The sequence below is a fragment of the Kryptolebias marmoratus genome, linkage group LG10, assembly GCF_001649575.2.
Source record: "Kryptolebias marmoratus isolate JLee-2015 linkage group LG10, ASM164957v2, whole genome shotgun sequence".
In the NCBI taxonomy this organism is placed as follows: Eukaryota; Metazoa; Chordata; class Actinopteri; order Cyprinodontiformes; family Rivulidae; genus Kryptolebias; species Kryptolebias marmoratus.
Window position 1 is genome coordinate 15,002,178 of NC_051439.1, and position 26,982 is coordinate 15,029,159.

Sequence of the window (26,982 nt, forward strand, 5' to 3'; positions counted from 1 at the left end):
GGGGTAATTTTATGGCAGCAACACATCTCAAGTAAGTTGGGACATGGGCAACAAAAGGCTGTAAACAGTAATAAAAAAACAACTGGAGGAGCATTTTTTGCACCTAATTAGGTTAACTGGCTACAGGTCAGTGAGAGGACTGGGTGTAAAAAGAGCATTTTAGAGAGGCTGAATTTCTTAGAAGTAAAGATGGGCAACAACTGTGCAAAACTGCATCTAAAAACAATGTAACAATGTTAGAATAATGTTCCTCAGTGGCAAAGGTCAAGGCTGAAAGTCAATGTCAGATGGCTGTGATCTTCAGGCCCTCAGGCGGCGCTACATTAAAAACAGGTCTGATTCTGTTCTGGACATCACTACATGGGCTCAGGAAGACTTCTACAAATCATTGTCTGTAAACACAGTTCACCGTGCCGTCCACAAATGCTGCTTAAAACTAAATATGTGACCACCATCCAAAAACTCTGCCTTCTTCTCTGGTCCACAGCCATAGTCCATTTAAAATGGACTATAGCAAAGTGGAAAACCATTTAGTGGTCAGATGAATTTAAATTTGACATTCTTTTTGAAAATTACTGACAACATGTCCTCCATACGAAAGAGGAAAAAAAAACTATTAGGCCTGTTATCAGCACACTGTTAAAGGGGTGCATTAGTGTCTCTGGCATGGGCAGCTTCCACATTTGGAAAAGCACCATCAATGCAGAACAGTACATACAGATTTTAGAACAACATACAGTATGCCCCCATCCAGCAAAAAAAATCCATCAGCTGGTCTCTTTACAGACTGGTGTTAGAAGATGTGATGCTTCACAGTGGTAAAAACGGTCCTGTTCCAACTTTTTTGAGTTGTGTTGCTGCCATAAAATTTGTAATTGCCTTATTTTTTTCCTAAAAATTGTACAATTTCTTAGTTTCAACATTTAATATTTTCACTATGTTTTATTGTATTTACATTTTACACAACATCCCAACATTTTTGGAAATCAGGCTTGATATATTTTTCTTCTTGTTTTGTTATGTTTTACATATTAACAGAGAAACCTGCAACAGTTCTGGCAAATCTAATTTTTACAGTTTTAACAGTCTTCACTTCCTCATGTTTGGTTCAGCACCTGAGCACCATAGTAGAAATGTAAACAACAACAACAACAACAACAAAAATTGAGTCATTTGACCTCTTGTGAGGCCAAGTAATCAGTGTATGACCTCAGATAGCGCCGTCTCTCATTTGTCATCACAGACAGCAGGGCCTGAGAGAAAGTCATCAACAAGCACGTATGCTTGCCTCTCTACCCTCCCCTCTCAGAACAAATTTATTTAAATATAATAAATACCAAATAATTTGGACAAACTTGCTCTAGTTGTGTAACAGAACACAAATGTAGCCGTAGTGGACACAAGTTAGTTGATTTGTCACTGGACTGAAGTTTAACTTTGAATTTTCACCATTTTGTAATAATAGTTTTAAAAATCATATGAAACCTTGTAATGTAACACAAGTAACATAATAGACTGAAGGTGTCACAAGCTATAGTCCTGAATTATTGATTCAAGAAAAGCAGTCTGATCGAAAATCAGTGATTCAATTCGGATCCAATACAGAGTCAGATGAAATCCAAGCTGTTGGAAAACGCAACAGTCCATGGATGCTCCTTAATGTATATTCCATTAAAAATTTACACTCTGCACCAAGAGTGGGTCAAGTATGTACACATGTGTGTTTGTGTGCAGACATTGGTGTCTGAGTGGGATAGGGGGTCGCTGCACCCACTGTTTTTATGCCCTGACTGCTCGTCTTTTGGATGTCTTGTAGACAGAGTTTGTAGAAGAGGAGGGGGTGACCTCCAGTCAGCGTTACGTGAACCCCCTCATGGACTGTGATGAAGTCAGATTGCCTAATCCACGGAAAACAAAAGTGCTGTCAGTCAGGCTCAACAAGTCATCAACAATAGCAGTGGCACCATCACCAGGCCGGGAATTTTACATGTCGACATTCAATTATGAGATATCGACACTGGAGAGGCTACTGACTTCTACGCTCCTGCTGCTAATGGTCTCTAAGTGTTTGCGAGTGAAAATGTACTTTCTGTTTGGTTAAATAGGATAGATGAGCAGCTCATTATGTCTGCTCTTTGTGTTTTGTTCAAAGTGCTTTTGACAGCTGGTCTCCAAGTGTCGAATAACAATCAATGTCTGGCCTTTAAAGTGGCAGCAAGTTCATATGGGACTTCATAATATAAAGGGTAATAGGCTGGAATAGGGTCTGAAAGAATTAAAGGCCAAGCATTCCTTTGTTTGAAGGAATGCATATCGCCCGACAACTTTCATGCCAGACTTTGAAACTAAAACCATCCTATGATAAGAAGCAGCTCATCTCTCAAGAAGCACTTGATGTATCAGTTAGTGTTCAGAGAATGTGTTGGAGATTACTCTCAGCTACCAACACAACAAAATTAAGTTGGAAATCTATGAAACTGGCTTGGTTAGAACCATTTCTGTGTTGGATACGGTTGGTTAGCTGTGGCAGCTATCTTGCATGGAGTTGACTTCAAAAGGTAATCAGTGAACATTTCCTGAAAGTTTCATTAAAATCTGTCCACTGGTTTGTGAAACATTTTGTTAACAAGGCAGAAAAACAAACAAACACAAAAACGCAGGCAAAAAATATTAATCTCTCTTTGACTAGCTGCAGCAATTATAAACAAAGAAGTAAAATGTTTGTCAGTTTTGATGAATTATACCAATTTTCTAAAATAATAAAATTCTACTTATCAATTCCTCAACACTAATAAACTTTTTTTTTTTAAATTTACCACAGCCAGCTGTTATTGATGCAGTTTACAGTTTGCAATTGTTTCTCAGCTGGTGATAAGCATCTCCAGTGAACTATAACAAGCGTTATGAATGAGCTCATCCTCAACTGTAATTTTAAGCCAGAACACGAGACAAACAGATCGTAGAGAAAAAACAGTCCTCCCAGCACTTCCAGCTTCCTTTGGCAGACCCCCTACCCCCCTCTTTTGGCAACTTGCCCCCTTCAGGACTGTTCCCATATTGTCCTTCCACTTCAGATGATGTCATTTGAGCAGCTTTGTTGTTCTGGTGAATATTTAACCGAGACAGGCAGGCAGCACGGACCAAACTGGAGGTAAAGGGAATGTAAAGAGATAGTGAAAGTGAGCTAGATCCATGTTTGAACACATTCCATGAGTATGAGGTGACCCAGTGTTGACCGCCCCACGAGGAATCCCTTTGATAGCGCTCCTATCTGTCCGGTGATCAATACAGGACTGCACTGATAAAAGAACACGGCTCACATCAAAGCACACGCCTGCCACAATGAGGAGGATAAGTAATAAAATGTCAATTATTAATAGAGGGGAAGGGTCTCCTTTCAAGTGGGAGAGAATGTAGATAATGAAAATCAAACAAAATCCAATGTTCTATGATTCTTTCCTCAAGGCTTTTAAATCCTTGAAATAAAAATCTTTTTTTTTTTTACCTTGCTTACTATGTTAGACAAAAGAATTATTGCACAAAGGCAGTACTGCTTTAACAAGAAGTCCAGTTTCGACACCTAAACAAAAGATGCAACTTTGTAGTAACCTTTATGCACCATCCTGCAGCTGTCATGAATCTGAACCTTCACCTCCACATAACCCTGACATCTGTCTCACCAAAATAAAAATTCACAGATTCATATTTACCTGAACTTTTCACACCTGTCTGTGGCTCAAAATCAATACTTTCCCTCCAGGACTGGCTTTGTTCTTTCATGTTTTGATTCAGATTGTCAGTGTATTTTTTGTTCTTTCAGCTTGGTTTCAACCCAGCTGACTGTGAAGTTTATGTCGTTTGATGCAGCAGCTTGTCAGACGCTATGATTTTTTGAGCACACCTCTGATAATCTAGAAGAAAAGAGAGGCTGGCGCTGCACTTACGACCTCTCCACAGTTGTTAGACACTGTCCAACTTTATGTTAGACTCCCCACTGTGACTGTGATGTAAAATATTCATTAGAAATCTCAACATATGGATTAGCATACATTTTTTATGTTGGCATTCCCATAAGGGAATAACAATCTATTGTATAGCACAAAAATATTTCAATAAAAACATTTTTTTTTTTAGCCTTTTGCCCTCTGATTTTCCTCCCAGGCAACTTCCTGCTGTCTTTTCCCTTTTTGTAGTGAACAAAACAAATAAATTTACTAATGAACCTTGGTGAGTGTTTCTGAGTCGTCCCTTCCTGTGAAGTTCACATGAAAGCAGATTATTGATTTTCTCCCTGGTTCCACCTCGAGTCTTACATCTCTGCTGGAACCATCTGAGCTCAATAAAGGCTTGTTTGTTTAGCAGATCAGAAAAAAAGTTTTGTTTCGTCCTTACTGCTTTCTTTGAATAATTAATGATATTTCTAAAGTGGAATACTGTATTTATACTGAGAATATGCTTTTAAAAAATTAATTTAAGTAATCTACAATGGAAACAAGGAAAAGTAAACATTAAAAGTAAAAAAATGGAATTAACCTAAATATTGAAACTCTGAAAACAAGCACCTTTTATGACTTTCTTTTGGTTTATGTTAGCTTAAAAACATTTTTCATTTTACCTTTAATCAGCCCAGTGAAAATATTCCTGTAAAAGTAAAGCTGGTAAACTGAAAACATCCTTACAAATGTAAAACTAAGGAGTTAGTGGGGGTAGCTGTCGTAACTCAGTAGGGACTGCAGGGATTTTTCTCCTATCAGCTCGCCAAGATCGCCTTATGTGCTCCTTTTGACAGGCTAATGTGGTGACTCTGGGATCCTCCAACACTCAGCAGGGAGCTCCTGACCACCTGCAGCTGCAGGGCGGCCCAGGAGTGAACAAAAAAACCTCTTTTAACTCCAAGCTGGGAGGGTCCCCCTAAAAACAGCAGCACCAAGGAAAGACCTTAAATAAAGAAGGTATGAAAGCAGTAGTAGTGTGTGCCAATTTAGTCACCAGGTTTGGGAAATTTTAAGTAAAATCAAAAGACGAATTTAGACAAGATTTCAACTGAAAGCCAGAAAAGGAGACAAACTGAGAAAGAAGGGCATAAATTTTGAACTGACAGTCATTCAAAAATATAAGATTCAGTACAACCTGTATATTCTTGCACAGTCTACAGTATTTCAGAAACCCAGCTTTTCCTTGGCTCTAATGCAATAATTTCCCCTTTTCACCTCAGCTGTTTTCTTTGAGAGCATGTCTCAGCCACACAAAGTTTCTGACTGTTATGTGTGCATTCGTCCTTAATTATAGAAGCCTTTATTTAAGTAACAACCTCAGAGACAACATTTTCTGCTCTTTATCCATTTGAGATGCCAAGCAGGGAAACAAAAACACAAAAAAAGTCTCTGTCAGGTTTTCAAGAATATAGCAGACAGTTTGTCTGAGGTAACTTTGTACCTCAGACAAAGAGAATGATGTCATGCTGTCTCCTGCCTGCCAGCGATGGCAATTCAAAGTCACTATTTCCGATAATGGCAGAACAGTCACCACAACGTGTCCATAACATATTGTAAGCCTTGAAAGGAAGCCTTGTACCACACAAAAAAATATATCCACCTTAGTCCAACTGCAACAAAGTGTTCCATCAGCCACATGTGTAACTCTACTCTTGGGTGATGAAATTGTCAATTCATAATGAAAATTGATCTGCAGACGTTTCCCAAAGTGAGATCATTCCTTTCTTTTTTTTATATGTCACACTTACCAATGAATGATGAGGTGAAGAGAGCTTGGATAAATTAAGAACTAAAGATAATTTATAGAAGGAGTAGCCTACTGCTGTTTTACTATAACGTCCTTGTTTGTGTACAACGTAAGTAGTAATTTTTTTCTGTTCTTTATGAAGCATTTAACTGTATGACCCCCTTGAAAAACTTTAGTCTTTTATTTTACCTAAGTTATTTGTCTTTCTCACCTCCTTTCCAATTGCAGTATCAAACCCAGTAACCGTCATCATCAGGTAAACAACTGAACATTCACATTCCTTCCCTTTTATTCCCCACTTTTTCTCACCCACCTGCGACTGATCTCCCAGTTCATGCTTCTATTGTGACATAAACCCGAGGTCTTTAATTTGTTTGCTCCTCTGGCTCCCCCCAAGCTCTTCACACCTCAGTGTGACTCTGTGCCCTAGAACCCAAAAAGCAGATTAACCGACCATCACCACATCTCCTCCCTTTGCTTCGGTGTCTCCTCGATGCTCCGTCTTCACCTCCTCTGACCTGTCTGCATCTGTTTCAAGGTCCAGGGTAAGGTTACTGCACTGTGGGTCACTGACCCACAACAAGGGGTAAATTGATGGGTCACATGAAGGAGAGACACCCCCCCCCCACACGCACACGCGCACACACACACACCTTGCAGCAGCCACTGATGTCATAGCAAAATGCCTTAGGGATGGGCTGCAACCTGGTGATGTCATGGCATGCTTGAATATCTGATGGGTGGGGGATGGAGAGGAATGAATGCATGAATGTGTACAGAAATGGATGGATGATGGCAATACGTTAATGAAGATGATGAAATTCACTAAAAGAGAAGAGAATTACTAACAAATGTCCTCTGACCATGATTGCCTCTATTTTTTATGGTCATAACAGGCACTTCAACTAAAAGCACCAATGATATTCAATCATGATATTCTCTCCATGGACCAATGTGACCTCAAATAAGTATTCTGTATTTTCAGATGGAGGTGAAAGCATTTTTGTCATTCAGAAAGGCAGTCTGAGAGGCGTGCTTTGTTTGTTTGGAGGTCTGGTGACACACAGTAATGGTCAGTATAGGTTGCAACCTGTGACTTTGTAAAGTAGAAGGGATGAAAAAGTAATGGGAGAAATTTGACCGCATCTTTTCTCTTCGTTTTTCTTCTTGGAAAATGAATTTTATCTTAATAATATGTTCATTTTATCCTAAAGGTTACAGATCTTTTCTAATACCATATTTTATATTCTGTTATACTTTGTCTTATTTACCAAACAAAACAAAAAGACTTAAATATGTCACCTGACCCCTCCACCGTCATGCCTATGGCCAACTGAATGGGTCAAAAATAACTAATTAAGGTAAGGGGTGCCATCGACTATGTGCGGCTCTACAGGCTCAGGCATGCAAAAACAACATAAACAGGTGCTTTGAATGTGCACACACATCCTCTGAGATCTCACATTCCAACACAAGGCTGAGCCAGCTTCTCCTTCCCTTCACAACCCCCGTTTAAAACTCTTAAGACTCCCAAACACTTTGATTACAAGATCGCCTTACATCACCAAGCCAACAGAGAAACATTAGTGGGAGTACCATCTCTGCTAGGTAGTTATAGATTGTGTTGCATAGAGGATGAGGTCATGAAGTAAATGTATGGCTGCTATGCCTCACTGTCACTTTCCTAATTGGAACGACAAGCAGGGTCTTATCTCTCATGTGCTAAGATCTTAATCTCTTCAACAGAATCAGTGCTGACAGTCTTTGCAGTGCACATAAATACTGACACAAGTATCCAGATGTATTTGAGGTATGTTGTCGGTGTAACATAACACTGACTCTGTGTGATATATTTCAGGTGATATGCTGACCTCTGTGATGGCGAGGTCAAGGCACAGGGCATTGGGTACATTTGAGGTCTGTTGTTGTGTTCTACCTCGGAGCACAGTCACCAGTTGTCTGCTTGAAAATCTTCATGGCTGAAATTCACTGCAGCTGTTGTTCGGCACTGCCAGACTGGCAAGAAAATTCACCGGGGAAGTTTTCCAGAATGTGTGCCAACCAAACGGCTCCACCACAGTCCTCAGATGCAAGAGGGTGGGTACAACAAAGACACAATACAACGCTAAAGGCTCCCTTAAAGGCCATCAAATATTCATCTGCCATACGGCACTGAGCTCTAGGCTCTGTACCCTCAGTGGTGCATGACAAAACCACCACCAAAACACAACAACCCAATAATAAGCACAAAATAAGATGACACTTTAACTTTAAAAAGCAGTTTAAATGATTGTTTAATGAACACATACTTGTTTTCTCACCTGCTCACATTATGCAGAATTACTAGTGAGCTCATGTTGAGAGAAACCATTAATGAAGATAACAATGACATCACCAGACTGACCGCGTGCTTCAATAACTCCAGTTAACTGCAATCTGTCAATAAAACCTCCCATCAATGAGTCTAGCCAGGCTAATTCCGACTGTGACCAGGCCTTAAACGTGTTTAGAGCTGCTTGTGGGGCAATAATTGGCTTTGCAGCCTCCCAGGCTCACTTTAAAGATGTTATCAACTTGTTAACAACCACAGCAGAGCTTGAGTTGTTCGTCTAAAGGCTTGTCACCAATCAATCAGCTGTGGCAGTCGGTCAGATTTCTCAAAATCTATGGTGGCAATTTTAGTTTTTCAATTAAATGGTTGCCAAAACCAATTTGGCCAAAAATTTACAAAGATTTGCAATATTCAAAACTGTGCTAAATGTTTAATCACACTTACTGGAAGCACTGACTGTCAAATTTTCACCAGGAGGCAGTATTAGGACATTTTTCACACTTCAGGTTCATATGAAGTTCATACACCTCTCGCTCGATCAGCTCCGTCTGCTTGTTAACGCATCGGCCCTGAGGTGGAAAACACATTTCACACTTCTGTCAGGACTGGTCAGTGATACTATATGTATACGAACCAATCAGCTTATATATTGACCGTGGGATGAAATGCAACTACATCTCAAATGTTCAGATGAGATGCTTTAATCATATATTAGAATTTAAGCTTCTTTCAATTGTATGTATGGTGCATTTTTTAAAACTTAAAAATCTTAAAGTAGGTGTGACATGAATAAAACAGTAAATTCAACCAGAAATGCAGAATGCTTGATAAGTTGGTGTAGAACTTTATTGGAAACACGTGCAGGCTTACCCAGAATCCAAACATTTCTGTGAAAGCACGATAGACAATAGATGCCGCAAAAGGTAGAAATAAAGCCTGTAGCAATAAAGCAAGAATTGTCTAAAAACAGTTTTTTTTTTATCAGTGAAATTTATTCAAAAACATTAGATTGTGGTCTGATATAATCAAGGAAAGGTCCTCTAGGAATGGAAACAACATGATAATTGATGTTAATATGATGTGTTTTCCTAACCTGAGCTTTTGTTTTCTTCTAGAGATATAAATGTAGGGCCCTTTTTAAAAATAAGTTTTAATTTTAGATGTATGTTAAAACTCCTTTCAACATTTTTTTTTTCCGGAAATGTGTTTGTTTTCATCCATTACAAATGGAGAGGATTAAACAACAACCAAGTTAAAAGAACCCCATGAAAATGTTTGCACTCAATTTCTAAATTGGATTCTCTCACTAAGAGATTAAAAAAAGAGAACTCAGGAACATATTCTAGTTAGCATGTGACTACACACATAAACAAATTGGAGAACACACAGAAATGTGGCTAAAAGGAAACAGAAATTTGGTCTGGCCACAAATATGAGGGGAAATCTGACTAAAGCAACAGGAAGACAGTTAGTCACACGCAACCTCATCATGTTCAGACATTTGCATTGGCAATATGGAAACAAAACCCAACAGGAGACTCAGTTTATCCTTTGACTTTTAGTGCTTAAAAACATTTTATTAATTATACTGACATATATTTACTGAAACTACTGAAGCATTTTTACAGTAGAATAACACTTTTACCTCAGTAAACAACTAAAAACCTTTTCAGTCACTTGATACTGTTGGAATGAAATTTCCTGACTGTATTTAACCTCATTCGTGTTTTGCTTTGGCGTGTTCTTGTGTTTTGATGTTCATTTCAGCAAAACTCAGTAATGAATTCAGTCCTTCTCTTCAATAAGCCCCAGAGCAGAAACAGGCATCACACTGTGGCTGCTGTTTGCTTCATTTGCATCATTTGGCTTTTGAGAAATACGCATGGAATTTGATACAGTGGAACACAGGCACGCTAGTATTTTCTTTTGGGAAGCACGTGTAAAAGAATGAACGTGTTTGACCAAAGTGCTTTACAAGGTATAAGATCATTAAATAAGCAATAAAGCGAACATCAGTAAATCGGTAAAACACAGTAAAATAACAAATTGCTTAAGATTGCATAATAAATGCCAAGTTTAGTCAGTTCGAATTGAGCAGTTTTAATTTTCACAGCTCAGTTCCACAGAGTAGGAACCACCATTAAAAAGATCTTTTTTGATCTTTGAACCTCAGAGGTCTCCTGCTGGTTATCAGTTTAACTCAGGTGGTTGTAATTTAAATCACTTCTTGAAACAATATTTCATTCAGCAGGTTTAATAATATTAATCTAGCTGTCTCATTGTTTTCATTCAAGTAGACAGGCACAAGTGATGCAACCAGTTTACTTGTCTATGCAAAATATATTTTTGATTACTGAAGGGTTTCACTTTGATAAATAAGTTCAAACAAATCTCATCATCTTTAATCAAATTAAAACACTTGCCAGAGTAAAATTAGTTTGGCCTGGCCAGTTAAATGAGACTCACTCGGCTTTAGTGAAAATTTTAAATCCCCAAAAAATGATATTGACCAAGCCCAGACCTTTTGTTCAATAAATATGTTTTTATGCAGATGTCAGTTGCAGTGTCAGTATTTTATTATTTGCAAGTGAAATGATCAAGGAAGTTAATTTTTCTGTAAGTGCCGTTATGCAGAATTCCCCCCAGCTCTTAAACAGATGCAACAACACATGAACAATACATATTTTCTCAGCTTGTGATCAAACAACTTGTGCTTCCAAACCACCGAACCCGTTAGAATGATGTCTCCGGTGGCCATGAATCATCTCTGGAAGTTTACTGGATGGATAGTTACTTTGCTGTGTGGGACTTTACTCCAAAACTGCTTTTTTGTGACATCAGGTGAGTAACAAAAACCTTCTGGAAACATACATTTATTTATGTATTTATTTGTTTCTTTGTCTGTTTGTTTGTTTACAGCCACATGGAGTGGTTCTAGTCGGCTCAAAGACATACTGTTTATTACTGCTGAAAATATTACGAATAATACTAGCTTTCCATCAGGTGAGTTTCGCTACATAGCATGAAAAATAATATATTTTTATGTGAAATGTAAAAAATATAAGCACAAAATCAGACCAACATGAACTTTGGTTTTACAGCAAGTGGGGATGTGAATGTATGCAGCTTCCGTTGATACAAGAGTACAAACATAATGGTCATAAACTGGAAATCTTTTGAGGTTCTGTGTTAAACTCTGTTTGTCTTGGATCCTTAAAGAAACTGAGAGGATGATGACAGGCCTTTCTAGAACCATACGACTTCCCAAAGAGGCCAGTGAAATGGCAGTAAAAAATAATGGCTCATTTGCTGCAGTTCTACTGTTTCCAAACATGTACCCAGTAAGACTGAAGTAGATCTGATGAAGTAATTGTATCTGCTTGAAATATTTATATAATGATGAAACAAAAACTGCATTCTGCTCTCAATAGGAGGACAACGAAACGTTTTTTTTTCAATAATGAATTCCTGGGAATTGAAATGGGAGCAAATATCTCAAATCTTTCAGAAACCATAGACATGCACTGCGGTAATGTGGTTAAGGTAAAAGAGATTATTAACACTATCATGAACATTGTTAGTTGGACAGAAATAATTGTTCTTTTATCTTGATACAGAATGGAAAGAAAGTTTCCTGCGTATCACAGGACACCAAAGGTAAAAATGTTTAGGAACATTTTCTCATTGGTCAGCTCCTGAGGTGTGATTGTGCAAGTGTCTATTGACGAGAATTAAGTGGATGCAAAAATGATACTGATTATTGTGTATTCTTGAATGCTACTATAAAATACAAGTAGGAATATTTTCAGAACAGCCATTTTCTATTAATGGGCTACCTGTTAAGAGCAAGAAAAATGACATTGAGATGCCAAAATCCTGTGTGAAATCATTCCTTTTTCCTTACATAATTCTCACTCTTCCGTGTGAGATAGTTCAATTTTATCTTCTACTTTATGTTGCTGTCGTCCATCAGAGAAGAGTTCAGACTGGACCCCAGAGGGCTGCCAAACAGTGGAGACTGATGACAGCATCACGTGCCGATGCTCCCATCTCACATTTTTTGCCATACTCATGGTAAAATGGTTTGTTGTAATTTCGTTTTTTTACACTATCCCTGCCTTTTTACACATGAGTACCAAACACATCTCTCTGTTTGAAACCAGACACCCCCACCTGCAAACATCAGCGCTTCTGCTGTAAAAAGTCTGAAACAAATCACTGAAGCAGGCTGTGGTGTTTCAATGTTTTTCCTGGGAGTGGCTCTCTTCATGCATTTTCTCATCAGGTAAGAAATAAGAGGTCTGTATTTGTTTTTTTTTGATGCAGCGCCGAAGCCTTTTGCTGACACAAACCAATTTGCTTCCCAGAAAAAACAAATCGAGTGACGCTGCAAAGATCCTGATCAATCTCTTCATCGCCATGTTCTTCCTGAACCTTTGCTTCTTGATCAACAAGACGATCGCTGACCTGAAAAACTCTGCTGCATGTGTGGCGATAGCAGCGTTTCTGCACTACAGCATGCTGGCCACTTTCACCTGGTTCACCATGCAGGCTTTGCACTTGTACTTCAGTCTGCAGAAAATCTCTGAGGGCATCAAATATTACCTGGCCAAGATTTACATCACAGGATGGGGTAAGAGAACCAAGTCAACGTTTCAGAGCGTTTGTCTGATTGACAGAATGACCACAAACAAATGAATGTTTTCTGTCTCTTCAGTCACTCCAGCTGTGGTTGTGATCATTCTTCTTGGTTTAAAGAAATATAACAGAATTGTCATTTCGTTTGATGATGGAACATCAGAGGACATGTAAGGAACTATTAGTCTTTTTTTAATGATTAAAATGAGAGACATCTCTAAAATGATCACATTTGGTTTGTAATTTTCAGGTGCTGGATGTCTGATTCTGCTGTCCACTTCGGGGTGAACATTGGTTACTACGCCATTGTGTTCATCTTCACTTTCACCATATTTGTAATAACTTTGGTGCAGATTGTTCACTTTGGCTCTAACGCAGCAAAAGCTCAGGAGAGCAGCTCCACCAAAGCAAAGTTTTTTTCCATTATGGGTCTTTTCTTCATTCTGGGCATCTCCTGGGCGTTTGCTTTCTTTAGTTATGGACCTCTGCTCATCCCCTCCTACTACGTCTTCACCATCCTCAACTCCTTTCAAGGTAAATTTCAAACTGGCAAACATTATATTAAACTTTACACAAGCTGCTTAACTTATACAGAGCTGGGAAAAAAAACAACAACCAATCATCTTTTTATTTTTAGGTTTTATTCTGTTCCTCTACTATTACTACTCCACCAAGATCATTCCTGTAAGCAGAAAGGTGCCACAGAGCAGCAACAGTACAACAGGCGAGAACATTTATACATCTCCGTACAATTAAGTTATTTCTTCTCCTGCCAAGGTGGAAGCTGAGATGTACTAATGGTCAATGTAGTGTTCCATTTTTATTTATATGAAAATGTAAATCATTTGTAAAAATCGATGATACCTATTCAAGAAGAGGCTTTTAGTTTTTTGTGTTTTTTAGAATCTTGTTCTCATTAATACCAAATTAAAGCAGTGGGTTAGTTGGAGCTTGTTCTTTCAGGTTTCCATGTCACGATTGATAAAACTTGTAAAGAAATATGTTTGAAATCATTTTCATTTTATTATATTTTATGGACCACCGCACAGATTTGAATGAAATCCCTAAGAAATAATCACATTTGACATTTAATGTGATGTGCAGTCCTTCAAGGAAAGCATGATCTGTAATTAATAAATAATTCTGACATATTATTTTCTTAAACTCCTTAAGTGTTTTTCCTGTGTATCATACTTTTACTTTAGTAGGCCACTGAAACGCTATTTGAACTTCATACTAATCTTATTTACTTTGAATGTTAGAAACTGGATGTTTTTATTTGGTTGGATGGAATGCAGTGTTTAGATTATCAGTTCCACCGTACAACCCAGGTAATTTCAGAACCCAAATGCAAAACTGTTGCTGTGAATCAAGTCGTTTTCTTCAACTAGCTCCAAAATGCAAACAGGTGTCAAATCGTGGTATCTACTTGCTTCATTTACATCTCTAGATTTTCAGGAAACAAGGATAACATTTCTTCCAGTACATATGTATATATATATAGATAGATATATAGACAGATATAAATACATCACTGTGTACTTTATAATCTGTTTTTTTTTTGGTCATTTTTAAGTCTAAAGAGACAACAGCACTGGTATATTTTATGTACAAAGCTACATTAAGTGAACTTCCCGAATCCCCCAGTTGGCTCCTTTTCAGAATTTTCAGGATTTTTTCTGACCTTGGTAGGAAAGCAATTTTTTTTTTTATTTTCCATCTTGGTCATAAAATATTGCTCAGACCAAATTAATGCTTAAAGAATTTGTTTAAAGTTCCAATAAAGTCTTCTGTAAAAGACTGCAACTGCTGTTGGTAAACTGGACTTTGTATTCACTTTTGTTGATTTTTTACTTGTTTTATTTTATATATTTCAATATTAATTGACATTTTTAGCTTGTAACTTTGTGACTTTGTAATGATGGGCTATTTTGACCAAAGGGATGTTAATTTCAAAGAACTTCCCGGCTTAATAAAGTGGAAATAAAATTAATAAATACAAACAAATTATATGAACATTTTGTTCACAGGTTTCATGTTCATTTAATGGTTTTTATTGCATTTTTTAGTTGTTTTGGGGCGACGGTGGGTGGGGGGAGGGATTTTCCTGCAAACATTGCTTACATTGTGTGGTTCTGTCTCATTTTTTTGCAAGTCAAATCAGACGGGAGGTCAGCACTGATATATGACGGGTGTGTTACTGTAAAGTTAAACAAAGCAGATTTCATTTTCATACGGGTTCAATAACAGAAGCAGCCATATATCGCAGAGGCTCCTCAAAAGTTGCATACTTTCTCGGCTTGCGATTAAATAACTTGCTTCTGTAAAACACCTTAATCCTTAGAATGATGACCGTATTGGCCATAAATCATCGCCGGATGTTTATTGTGAACATAGTTACTCTGCTGTGTGGGATTTTGCACCAGAACTACTGTTGTGAGACAATCGGTGAGTAACCAAACACTTCCTGAAAACAAACTTGCATTTTAACACATTTTAACATATTTGTTTCCTTGTTTGCAGACACAGAGAACAGCTCTCAGCTCAAAGACATCCTATTTATCACAGCTAATAATCTTACTGACAACACAACTTTTCCTTCAGGTGAGCTTGGAAACACAATATGGAAACTAATAGGTTTTTTTTAAAGCTAAAAGTGTGAAAGAACACTAAAAAAAAGAAAAGAAAACAGTAAATTGTGGTTTTGTGTGTCTGTATTGCAGAGCTTGTCTGGCACAGAGAGAGTGGAATCAAACTTTGCTTTAATATCCTGGCAAACAAAACTAATGCAGGTACTAATGTCTGATCTGTCAGTTTCTTAGACATGGATAACAATAAAATGTTCCATTTTGAGCAGTTTAATAACTCTGATAGTATTGTGTTTTTATTGGTTTTGTTTGTTGGTTTCTAGGTTGTTGTTGTGGTGCACATTTTGATTGCACGATTAATACAAGTCAGCACGGCATTGGCAAATATGATCTGACTGTGAAACGAACAACTCTCATCAATCATGACATTGTGGTGCTGAGAAACCCAGCTCATAATTTCTCGTGTATGCCATCACAGTTCTACAGCTCTTCAGGTATTACTGACAACGTTTGTGCAAAGAAAGCAGTGAGAGGCCGCCACCTGCTGGTTAAAAGTCACATATCTTTTATCTTCTCATATTATGTATTAATCTCATTTTATTCAAACAGTAAATGCATCTTTTGTTCTGCAGGTCTTATCCTACAACTTGACAAATGCCTGAATACCAGTAAATTTACCAACCTGTCACATCTTTAACATTATATCAAATTTCCCAGCAGAAACATTGCCATAACAAGGTCTGATGTTTTATTGTGTCTTAAGGTGGGAAGAATATTAGACTGAGTGAAGAGGACATTCCCAGAGAAAATGGATCCACTGACAGTAAGGCTTGTGAAGGTATTAAAATTGTTTTATAAGAGAATTTGAAACATTTCTTAGTGAACATTTTATTCAACAAATATCTTCACTCGTGTGTGTTTGTGTTTTGATCTGCAGCTTATTTGCACTATGTGATTGATTGTGGAGACAAAATATGTGCAAAAAATGTATCAAAAGTATCGGGACCAACAATAACACCGACAACAGCATCAGTGGACACATCAGTAACAACAAGCATAACAATGTCACCAGAAACAACAGAAACAGCAACATCAAAAACGACAGGGACAGCATCATCACAAACAACAGAAACAGCAACATCACAAACAACAGGAACAGCAACATCACAAACGACAGAAACAACAACATCACTGGCAACAACGAAACAGCCAACAACAACGACACAAGGCATTGAACACCCAGAGATAACCATCACCTGTAACATCTCAGAGATTCCTAAAGACCCGAAAGGAGCAGTGTAAATATCCGTTAATACTAGTAATAATTCAACAATGCTGCTGTAAATTACCACAACATTATCAGGAAAAAGTGATTGTGCTATGCTGAAAGTAATTTTTTTGTCTTTTCATTCCAGAAAGGTCATGAATGATCTTGGGCCCTTAGTAAAAGAAATGGGCAATTCCAGCACAGCGGCCATCAAACTGGGCAATATTACAGGGGTGATCGCTAAACTGCCTGCACAAAATCAGATCAGCATGAACTTTGGCTTTCCAGTAAACGGGGATACGAATGTATGCAGCTTCTGTTGACACAAAGGGTACAAACACAAGATCAAAATGTTGTAAATCATCTGAGTTCTTATTTATATTTCTGTTTTTCCTAGGCTGCTGGAAGAAAGAGTGGAATGGGCTTGTCTAGAGTGATAAAAATTCCCAAAGAAGCCGTTGAAATGGCTGTCAGTAGAGATGGCACGTATGCTGCAGTTCTACTTTTTCCAGGAATGTCCCCGGTAAGACAGAAGTAGATCTGATGATGTAGTTGTAATTTGCCTAAATGATCAAATGGAAACTATATTCTGCTCTCAATAGGAGGAAAAGAACAATTTCTATTACAACAATGAAGTCCTGGGAATTGAAATGGGAGCACAAATATCTAATCTGTCAGCAACTGTAGACATTGAGTGTAGTAATGTGATCAAGGTAAAAAGTTTTTTAATACTTCTGTGATCTTTAGTTGAGCAGAATAATCATTCTGATTTATCCTTTTTTTTTCTTTTCTGTCCTGACAGAATGGGAACAATGCTTCTTGCATTTCATGGGATGGCGATGGTAAAAACATTTGGCTACACTTTATAAGTTAGTTTAGATATTAAACCTTTAGAAACTGTCTTAAAAAACGTATAAATGTGTACCAAGGAGTGCTATAGAAAAATAATAGTTGACTTGACACACGTGGAAGAGTTTAACTTCCAAGCAAAAGAAACGCATAAATACTTTAATAAACAAATACTTTTTGTTTGCTAATGTTAGCTTTAAAAAAAGAAGCCGATGGGCTAAACCCTTAAAATCTACTGTGATTAGTCAGCTCCTGTGGCTGTATCATGAAAAATACTTTTTTAACAAAGCACTCCAGAGGATGCACTTTAAGCTCAAGTTGTTGTTACTTTAAACTGCAAGTAAGTATGCTTCTTTTTTTTATTTATGGCCCACTTGTGCAGAGAAATAAATAAATAAATTAACAATAGAAGACAAACATTTGCTAGGTGATTTTATACCGTAAGCTTTAAACTAATCGAAAGTATACCGTGTGACATAATTCTGTTATAATGATGTGAGATAGTTCAATTTTATCTTCTACTTTATGTTGCTGTCGTCCATCAGATAATAGTTCAGTCTGGACCACAGAAGGTTGCCAAACAGTGGAGACTGATGACAGCATCACGTGCCGATGCTCCCATCTCACATTTTTTGCCATACTCATGGTAAAATGGTTTGTTGTAATTTCGTTTTTTTACACTATCCCTGCCTTTTTACACATGAGTACCAAACACATCTCTCTGTTTGAAACCAGACACCCCCACCTGCAAACATCAGCGCTTCTGCTGTAAAAAGTCTGAAACAAATCACTGAAGCAGGCTGTGGTGTTTCAATGTTTTTCCTGGGAGTGGCTCTCTTCATGCATTTTCTCATCAGGTAAGAAATAAGAGGTCTGTATTTGTTTTTTTTTGATGCAGCGCCGAAGCCTTTTGCTGACACAAACCAATTTGCTTCCCAGAAAAAACAAATCGAGTGACGCTGCAAAGATCCTGATCAATCTCTTCATCGCCATGTTCTTCCTGAACCTTTGCTTCTTGATCAACAAGACGATCGCTGACCTGAAAAACTCTGCTGCATGTGTGGCGATAGCAGCGTTTCTGCACTACAGCATGCTGGCCACTTTCACCTGGTTCACCATGCAGGCTTTGCACTTGTACTTCAGTCTGCAGAAAATCTCTGAGGGCATCAAATATTACCTGGCCAAGATTTACATCACAGGATGGGGTAAGAGAACCAAGTCAACGTTTCAGAGCGTTTGTCTGATTGACAGAATGACCACAAACAAATGAATGTTTTCTGTCTCTTCAGTCACTCCAGCTGTGGTTGTGATCATTCTTCTTGGTTTAAAGAAATATAACAGAATTGTCATTTCGTTTGATGATGGAACATCAGAGGACATGTAAGGAACTAATAAAGTGCTTTTAAATGATTAAAATGAGAGACATCTCTAAAATGATCACATTTGGTTTGTAATTTTCAGGTGCTGGATGTCTGATTCTGCTGTCCACTTCGGGGTGAACATTGGTTACTACGCCATTGTGTTCATCTTCACTTTCACCATATTTGTAATAACTTTGGTGCAGATTGTTCACTTTGGCTCTAACGCAGCAAAAGCTCAGGAGCGCAGCTCCATTAAAGCAAAGTTATTCTCCATTGTGGGTCTTTTCTTCATTCTGGGCATCTCCTGGGCGTTTGCTTTCTTTAGTTATGGACCTCTGCTCATCCCCTCCTACTACGTCTTCACCATCCTCAACTCCTTTCAAGGTAAATTTCAAATTGACATGTTAAACTTCACACAAGCTGCTTAACTTTTACTAAAGAAAACATGTTTTAACAAATCCTGCCTTCATTTGTAGGTTTCTTGCTGTTCATCTATTATTACTACTCCACTAAGATCGTTCCTGAGACTCAGAAGGTGCCACAGAGCAGCAACAGCACAGCCACCGAGAACATTTATACGAAATAAATAAGTTATTTCTTCTCCGGCCAAGACGAAAGGCAGTAAGACACTTTAGTAATCAATGTAGTTCTTTTATTTATTGTCCAAATCACCTCCCAAAAAATAAAGGAACTTAGTCAAGATGAAGCATTTAATGTTAGAATGAATTCTATTCTAGTTGTTAAAAATAGCATAATATATAATTAGTTTTTATGGCGCAACTCTTTTAATGTGGTCCCATGAAAAGTGTACAAAATATGTGTGTAAAATACTTTTCACACAAGAGGGCAGCATTTTATTTCACATTCAGGTTGCTAAAATACGAACTCGCTCTAAGATGAAATCCCTCCAGCTTGTCCTGAAATCTGGTTTATCTTTCCTCAGATGAGGAGATGGAGCACTCTCCTGGAAGTCATTAGTGAGGATGAGTTTATGTTTCAATAGAAGCCTGTTTTACTCGCCATGAAAGCTCAGCGCTTCAGACATGCAGTGGAATGCAAAGTGTAAATGATTAGTAAGATAAATATGACCCTTGTACGACTGGTGAGTTTGTCGTATGGGGTGAGGATGGCAGAATGTGTTTTTTTAAAAAAAGAAAGTAAATTTGTGTGCACAGTGCCGGGGGCCAGCCTTACATCAGTTAGTCTGTTGCGTGCCTGCAGATAATTACCTTGAGCCTGCAGAGCAGCATCCACTGGCTGACAAGAAATGAGCTCATGGTTACCTGTATGAATAACATGCCTGCAGCTCTGTGAAACGATTCTCCAAAAACACTCAGACATTTGTTCAAATAAGTCCATGTTTAATGAGAATGCTACCAGATTATTATGCAGAATTATAAAAAGTTTCTCTTTTTAAGATTTATAATCCAAAATTTTTCAGATAAATATTTCCACCCCAAAACAGCTAATAGGATATTATGCTCCTGAAGGGTTTTATATATATATATATTAAAAAAGCAGTAGCTCAGATATTCAATATATATAATTTATTTTAGTCCTTAAAGCATTTCTGAAACATTTTCCTTCACGAGTTCGTGCTTAACGATGGCGCCATTGTACATTAATACATACAATTTTGGACAAACTATAATTTCACGTATAAATAGCTCATATTTTGCTTATTTATAAAATTTTTAGAGTAGCAATAATAAAACCCTAAAGCTTAAGCCCAGGTTGTATCACGAAGGCTGCGTATCTTAATGAAATGTTTTTGGTTTAGATGTTCTTTTTTAAGGTTTTATTCATTTAAATGGGATATGATGTTTGTTTTTCTCAGGGAAACAACAGCTTTTATACAAACACTTTAAAGCTTTTATGGAAGAAACAACACTGTCTGTATTATAAATGTAATAAAGTTGGATATCTTGAGTGAACACCAGAGTATTTATTGTGTTAAATTCTGTGTTGAGATTTAAAGATGAAGGTTTATTTATTCCTCTATGGCTGATTAAACTTCTAAATGATCATCTGCAAAAACCGGGCTAATTACTGCGCTGCACATCTTATATATGTTGCACTAAATGAGAGCATCCACGCAGAGCACAATAAGCGTCTGTGGTGTACCTGTGAGTCTGCAGGTCTTGCATTTCTCCCGTAAGCTGTGGCTGCAAATACAAATCAAACCTCTGCAGTAAAATATGTTAAAACACTTATAAAAACAAATCTGCCACTATTAAAAGCAGGAGAGATTTGACAAGCCTAAATGTGAGCTCATTTGAGACAAAGATCAACAAAATGTGCTTTTTACCCTTCAACTTAAAATCCGTAAAAGTTCCCACACACATCTGGAATGTGGTTTTAACGGTCTTCCAAATCAGTCTAAGAAATATCTGAAAGGAGGTCCTCGTGTCGAGGCATTTGGGAATGTCAATTTGGATGATTTTATAACAAGACTGGTAAGGAATGTTAAATTTTCACGCGAGCCCATAAAACCTCCACCAGAGTGAAAATGTGGCCACCAGAATGAAGTTCTAACATGTGTAGATGAGCAAACACTTTTAAACGCTCTCAGTCTCAAACCACATTTTGCGAAACAGCCACGCTCGCACAAATGTACGTACATAAAGAGAGAGGCATAGTAGAGATGCTGGAGCTGAGGACATCATGAGGCAATTACGCTACGCATATCTGGAGGGGAGAAGAAAAAAAAAGCAGTTAACTTCAGCCCAATGCAAATAAACCTACAATGAATCTGCTCCAATCTCCAGCACCCTTGTGATGGGGCAGTTTTTGTTACTAATAGAATGTGAATTGGAATAATTATGCTTTTCCTAATCAGAGCTTTGAATCTAAATAAGTGTGGACTTGTGATTGGCATGATTCATGAACAGAAAAGGCGAGATTGACTGTGCGTGTATTTTAATAAATGTAGTCTAGACTGAAGCCTGCTGAGTAAACGCCAAATTGTGGATCTCAAATGACCTATAAAAACCTGAGGTCTTGTTCCTGGAAGCTTGCGTGTCAAGAGGAAATATGATTAGTTAAACACAACAAGCACACACTTGTCTCTGGTATTTATGTGACCATAATTTATTGTGAATTATGTAACATAACTGACATTCATCAGCATGTCAGTTATGTCAAAATCCCTTGGTGACCAAAATCTGACAAAACATCCTTAAATGGACTTTATTTGACGTGTTTCGTTCTTTTCCGAGGGTCATGGCTGCACACCAGCAGTGACCCTTCCCCTCCGTCTCCTTTTTCCAATATGATTTATTTCCTTGTAACTTTGTTCGTGAAAACAACGTCGACCAGGGGCCTTGGTAACGTCTGGTTTCCCCGCAGGCTGCTGTAAAATCAGTTAGAGGGCCAGAAGGGGGGCAGCGCTTGCGTGACTACAGAGTGGGGGAGCCTCAGCTGAGGGGCACCTGTGAGCCCCCCTCCCTCCCTCCCTCCACCTCTGTGCATGTTATGATGTGGCCCCATGATTCAAAGCATGAGGGCTGATTGATTTGAGGGCCCATAGTTTTCTGTGCAGATTTATGGGGGGGGAGGCAGTTGCTGCGTGTCAGTGAAACTGTGTTACTTTTGCATGAGGCGCAAAATGAGCAGTGGGTGGAAAACAAATGAAAGGTGTTTTCAGGTCTTCGCTCTGAACAGAAAATCACCTCGTTATTCGGGAGGGGTCAGCCCCATGGAAGCAGAGCGTTTGACTTTGATGAACTGTCTTGCGTGAGACTGGTTTGAACCCCCGCCGCTGCAGTTCATCAACATCTTTCACCAATTTGGGAGATAAGGAGGATGTTGAAAACTGAGGAGTCATGAAAGGGGGGAAGAAGAATGAGAAGCGACCAAAGGCTGCGACCTTTGAACTCTTTTTTTTTGTTGTTGTTGGACTGAAAACCTGACCTCTGGATTTGAAGCTTTCTCTTCCTGCAGTTTCCTGTCTCTCCTTTGCACGACATGTGCAGCAGCAGGAAGGATCATCCCGCTTTCTGTCACGCGACATGGTTCTCCTTGAAGCACCCCCACGGCTTCAGCTGCTCCTCATCAGCTCCATCACTCACTCGCCACCTTGTTAAGCATGGCCCCTGATGTACAATGAAAACAGGAGATGCGGAAGAACTTTTGCAGCTGTCAATCAAATGTCACAAAGAAATAATAACTCCACATTGTTGTCCAGGCTTAAAATATAGAGAATTGTTGCAGAATTTGCAAATCACAATGTATTTTGTGCATTATTTAGCTCACAAACTGCTGCATGGTGTTCATTTAGCTCACAAACTGCTGCATGGTGTTCACTAAAGGAAGCTGGGATATTAGAGGCAAACCTTTCAGAACAAATTGGCATTAAGCTGCACTAATACAAAGAAACAGTTCCTTCACATCCTTTCTTGCCAGTTTTTATACAAGTTTAGCTACTTTTGATCTGCTTAATCCATTTTGTATTTGGAGCCTAATGAGTAAATCAGGAGGTTCTGGAACGCAGATGGAGTTAACGCAGATGGAGTTAACGCAGATGGAGTTTTGGTGGATCGGCTGCTAACACTCCAAACATCTCCGCCAATTTCCTCTAAACTTGAATATCAGGGGAAAGGTTAGTTTTTATGGCTCCTTTACATGTTCTGCTCCTAAAACTCATTTACAAATAAATAAAAGAATAACAAATTTTAAATTGCATAATTTTTATTTTCTGCGTTCATTCTGCCACATTTGCGCAGCTTTAACAAAATTTCTTTTGTCAGAGTTAAGGTGCACAATGCGCTGCAAACTTTAACTTCCTCCTAAAATGCAATTATGGTTGCTAAAAGAGGTAGTTTCCCAACCTCACTTTTTTATCTTGTAACCTGGCTGTTATCTTACAGCTCTGTTGCAAGATAACAGGAGACCTAGTCTAAATAAATGCAAATCTAACAACAGGACTGTAAGATAATAGTGCTTTTATCTTACCATAATTCAGTAACTTTCTGGACTTTGTTCTTTTCCAGACAGGAAATAAATTGAATTTGGAGTGCTTGCCTATAAGTAACTTTCAAATAAATCTCCAGACAGTCATTTTTATTTAAGGTTCTAGAGAAAGACAATGTTTGATTTCATTCATGCCTGATTTCAGTGTTTATCAGCTGCTGGGAAGCTTTTAGAGCATAACCACTGCATAACGTAAAGACCACATTTTGGTAAAGTGACTTCTTGAACAGCTGATGATGATTGTAGACAGAAGACGCAACATGATTTTAGTTCTTTTGGATCAAAGTGGAGTTGAACAGTGGTTAATGCTGTCACCTCACAGCAAGAAGGTCACAGGTTTGCCTCCCACCTGGGGCTTTTCTGACTGGAGTTTGCATTTTCTCCCTGTGCATGCGTGGGCTTTCTCCAGATACTCCCGGTTTCCTCCCACAAACCAAAAATATGAATGTTAGATTAACTGGTAACTCTAAATTGTCCCTAGGTGTGAGTGAGAGTGGGAATGTGTTGTTTGTCTCTGTGTGTCCCTGTGATGGACTTGCTACCTGTCCAGGGTGTCCCCCAGCCTCTCGCACAGTAACTGCTGGAGATAGGCACCAGCTACCAGAGACCCGGAAAGGAGAAAGTGGGTAAAGTAAACACATGGATGATTTTATTTATTTTTTCTATAACAGTAGCTTCACTATCCTGAGTTGAAAAGTAGCTGTCATCATCATCAGTGGTTTCAGTAGTTGCTTTTTTAGTTAAACATCTGTTGGACATTGCAATAATAAAATATTTTTATTGAAAAATTCAGCCACACTTTTGACCATATGGGTTTAGACATATTTACTGTGTTTGTGCAGCTGACCACTTCCTGGGAGCTGTCTGAGTGTGACACTGAAAAACAGTACGCATACTCTGGTGTTTCTTCAGTCGCAAGTGAAATCTGACTTGTTGCACTAAACGGAAAACCTTTTAATCCACAGCTCAGGCTATAAGGGGCACCGAAATATGCATTCCCATTTAGTGAAGTACACAACGTTTTGTAGGAACTTGTGTCAAGTTAGCACCAACATTCTTGTGTGCAACCATGTGGCCACGCTTCTTTGTTCACAGGAAGAAAAAAAAAAACTAATAAAAGAAAACAGATGAAACTTTAATGTTTGTTGTTTTGTATCTTTTAAATCAAACCACAAATAAAGATCTTCAATGGCAGACTAGATGGTTGTATTTCATAGTTTTCAAAGAGTTTTAAGAAGAGGTTGAATAAATAAGAGAAGTTGTCATCATTAAACGCCACATATCTATAAAAATTTCTAAAGTAATTTATGCATTCCAATATAAGTGCCATTAAATCATCCTTTGAGCACCAGAATCTCACTCTGAAATATTTTCTCCTTCGTGGAAGATTGAAACAGAACTCATAACTTCAGGAAGATGAAAGCTGAGAATGTAAAGCCTTCTGGATTCATTCATACGGCGCCTTGTTTGCTTGCGTTTGTTCTGGCGGATGTTTGAGCTTTTAAAATTCACACTTGGTGAAACGTGGTCAAACTTGCCTCACACAAACATTGCGGGCTTTCCCACAAAGATGAGGAGTCATTTGCTTGCTGGTGTACGAAGGATTGGTAACAAAGCTGTGCCTCAGACACATAAAAAATGAGCAACTCAACACATTTTCATTCATTCATTCATTTGTCTCGGTTTTAATCAAAATGTCAAACAGCGTCTCCAGAAAGGAATGAGTTGTGCAATATGGCTCTTGGTTGTGAAGGGGGTTATTAGAAAAGCATTTACACAGTTAAACAGTTTGGTAAACTGAAGTTTTATCTCTCCGAGAAACACTTCTGATTGACTGGCAAGGGTCTTTTTATTAAGGTTTAGTTAATGCTCTACAAATAGGTTATTCACAAGTTTTTAAACATTTTATAGAGCATTACAAATCCTTTATAAAACAGTTATGAAATGTTCATACACTGAAGGTTGCTCACTATTTGGCAAGATTGAGTGCAGTACTTTTATTTATTCAGGTTAACATGAATTATTGGTAGTTGCTCTGCTTACTTTTTAAACTAAATAACCTAAAACTTTTGCTACAATCCGGTCAAATCTGAAATGTATTGCTTAATGCAGAAAGCTCAGATTTAAATTTACGAGGTTTTAAAAGTTCCAGGTATCTTTGATTTTTCACATGTCCCAAAAAAAATAGAGTCCATTTATGATGAATGGTGTCTTTGAGTGTGTTCTGTGTCTTAGCGGTGCATATGTAAAGTCAAGACAAATAGCTACCCTGAGCCCACGGAGATCTGATTTCTGTTAAGCCACACTGTTGCTCAAACATGATGAATTTCCTCTGCCTCTCCCCGTAGAGAGCCTTTAATCACCCTACAGTCCTTCCACTGCACATCCAAATGTGAGAGTATATTCTGTAAATAAATGAACTAAGATCACACAAGGAGATAAATACAGAAAGCATCCATTCTCGTGCCAGTCTTAATCACATCCTGTTTGTATCTGTGTGTTTGCAATTTAAGTTAGTGGAAGTTTAATGTGAAGGACCACCAGAAAAGCTTGTTTCCCAGAACAGTTTTTTGGGCTTTTGCTGTTGTTGCTGGAGATTTTTTTAAGCTTCTACATGGCTTATTTTTTTTAATGTGACTTGTTTGTCATTTAAGGCAATCTCAGAACATAAAGATGTGGCACTTTAAAGTAATTTGCGTTCAGTCACGGTATGTGGTCCAGCTTTTTTCACAGAATGCCTCAGATAAACCACAAAACTTAAGCTTGATGAGTGCTCATTTAGAATTAATAAATCTCAATACGCTGCCCTGAAAGTATCCATTAAATTCTTTTAATGTCAGATGTATTTCACCTTGAGAACCAGCAGTCGGTCAGTAAATACAAATTAGAATGCAAATTATCGATTTGACTTTGTTCCTCAACTCTTTCTTAGAAACTAGCCTCTCTGTTTATGATTGCCAAAGCATGATTTCCAGCATCCAGAGCCAGACAGCTTCAAGTGATTCCATCTCTGCAGAGGTACTGACTGAAGCGGTGGCAGAGGTTAATCTGGAACATACTTGTGTTTATGTGGGGTTGCGTTATTCTGCTTTCCAGACACTCTCCCTGATTTATGGGCCCCATCTTGCTGCCATTCACTGTGGCTGCTCACTGAATTTCAGGATTAGAGGGGAAATCAGACGCATCTCTATGCATGCTCAGAATCTTCAGGGTGGATGGGGGTTGGGGGGTTGG

The 26,982-nt window shown here is 38.2% G+C and overlaps 2 protein-coding genes across 3 annotated transcripts; both read left to right on the top strand.

Annotated features, from left to right (window-relative positions):
- The first annotated feature begins 10,767 nt into the window (after nt 1-10,767).
- Nucleotides 10,768-14,719, top strand: LOC108233723 (adhesion G-protein coupled receptor G2-like). The gene is made up of 10 exons (XM_037977722.1): nt 10,768-10,915; nt 10,994-11,415; nt 11,506-11,617; nt 11,692-11,731; nt 12,048-12,148; nt 12,238-12,359; nt 12,442-12,707; nt 12,792-12,882; nt 12,963-13,246; nt 13,350-14,719. The coding sequence occupies exons 2-10, from the start codon at nt 11,372-11,374 to the stop codon at nt 13,466-13,468; spliced, it is 1,179 nt and encodes a 392-aa protein (XP_037833650.1). The 5' UTR covers nt 10,768-10,915; nt 10,994-11,371; the 3' UTR covers nt 13,469-14,719.
- Nucleotides 14,720-14,911: 192 nt separating this feature from the next.
- LOC108234004 (adhesion G-protein coupled receptor G2) lies at nt 14,912-20,711 on the top strand. 2 transcript variants are annotated; one of them, XM_017412820.3, is made up of 17 exons: nt 14,913-15,160; nt 15,236-15,316; nt 15,436-15,504; nt 15,624-15,794; nt 15,933-15,968; nt 16,064-16,138; nt 16,238-16,598; nt 16,716-16,872; nt 16,965-17,090; nt 17,170-17,280; nt 17,370-17,409; nt 17,962-18,062; nt 18,152-18,273; nt 18,356-18,621; nt 18,706-18,796; nt 18,878-19,161; nt 19,254-20,711. In XM_017412820.3, the coding sequence occupies exons 1-17, from the start codon at nt 15,058-15,060 to the stop codon at nt 19,361-19,363; spliced, it is 2,304 nt and encodes a 767-aa protein (XP_017268309.1). In that variant the 5' UTR covers nt 14,913-15,057; the 3' UTR covers nt 19,364-20,711. The 2 variants fall into 2 exon arrangements, with proteins under 2 accessions (XP_037833647.1, XP_017268309.1); XM_037977719.1 differs by having other exon boundaries at nt 14,912-15,160; nt 15,624-15,968.
- The last annotated feature ends 6,271 nt before the right edge of the window (nt 20,712-26,982 follow it).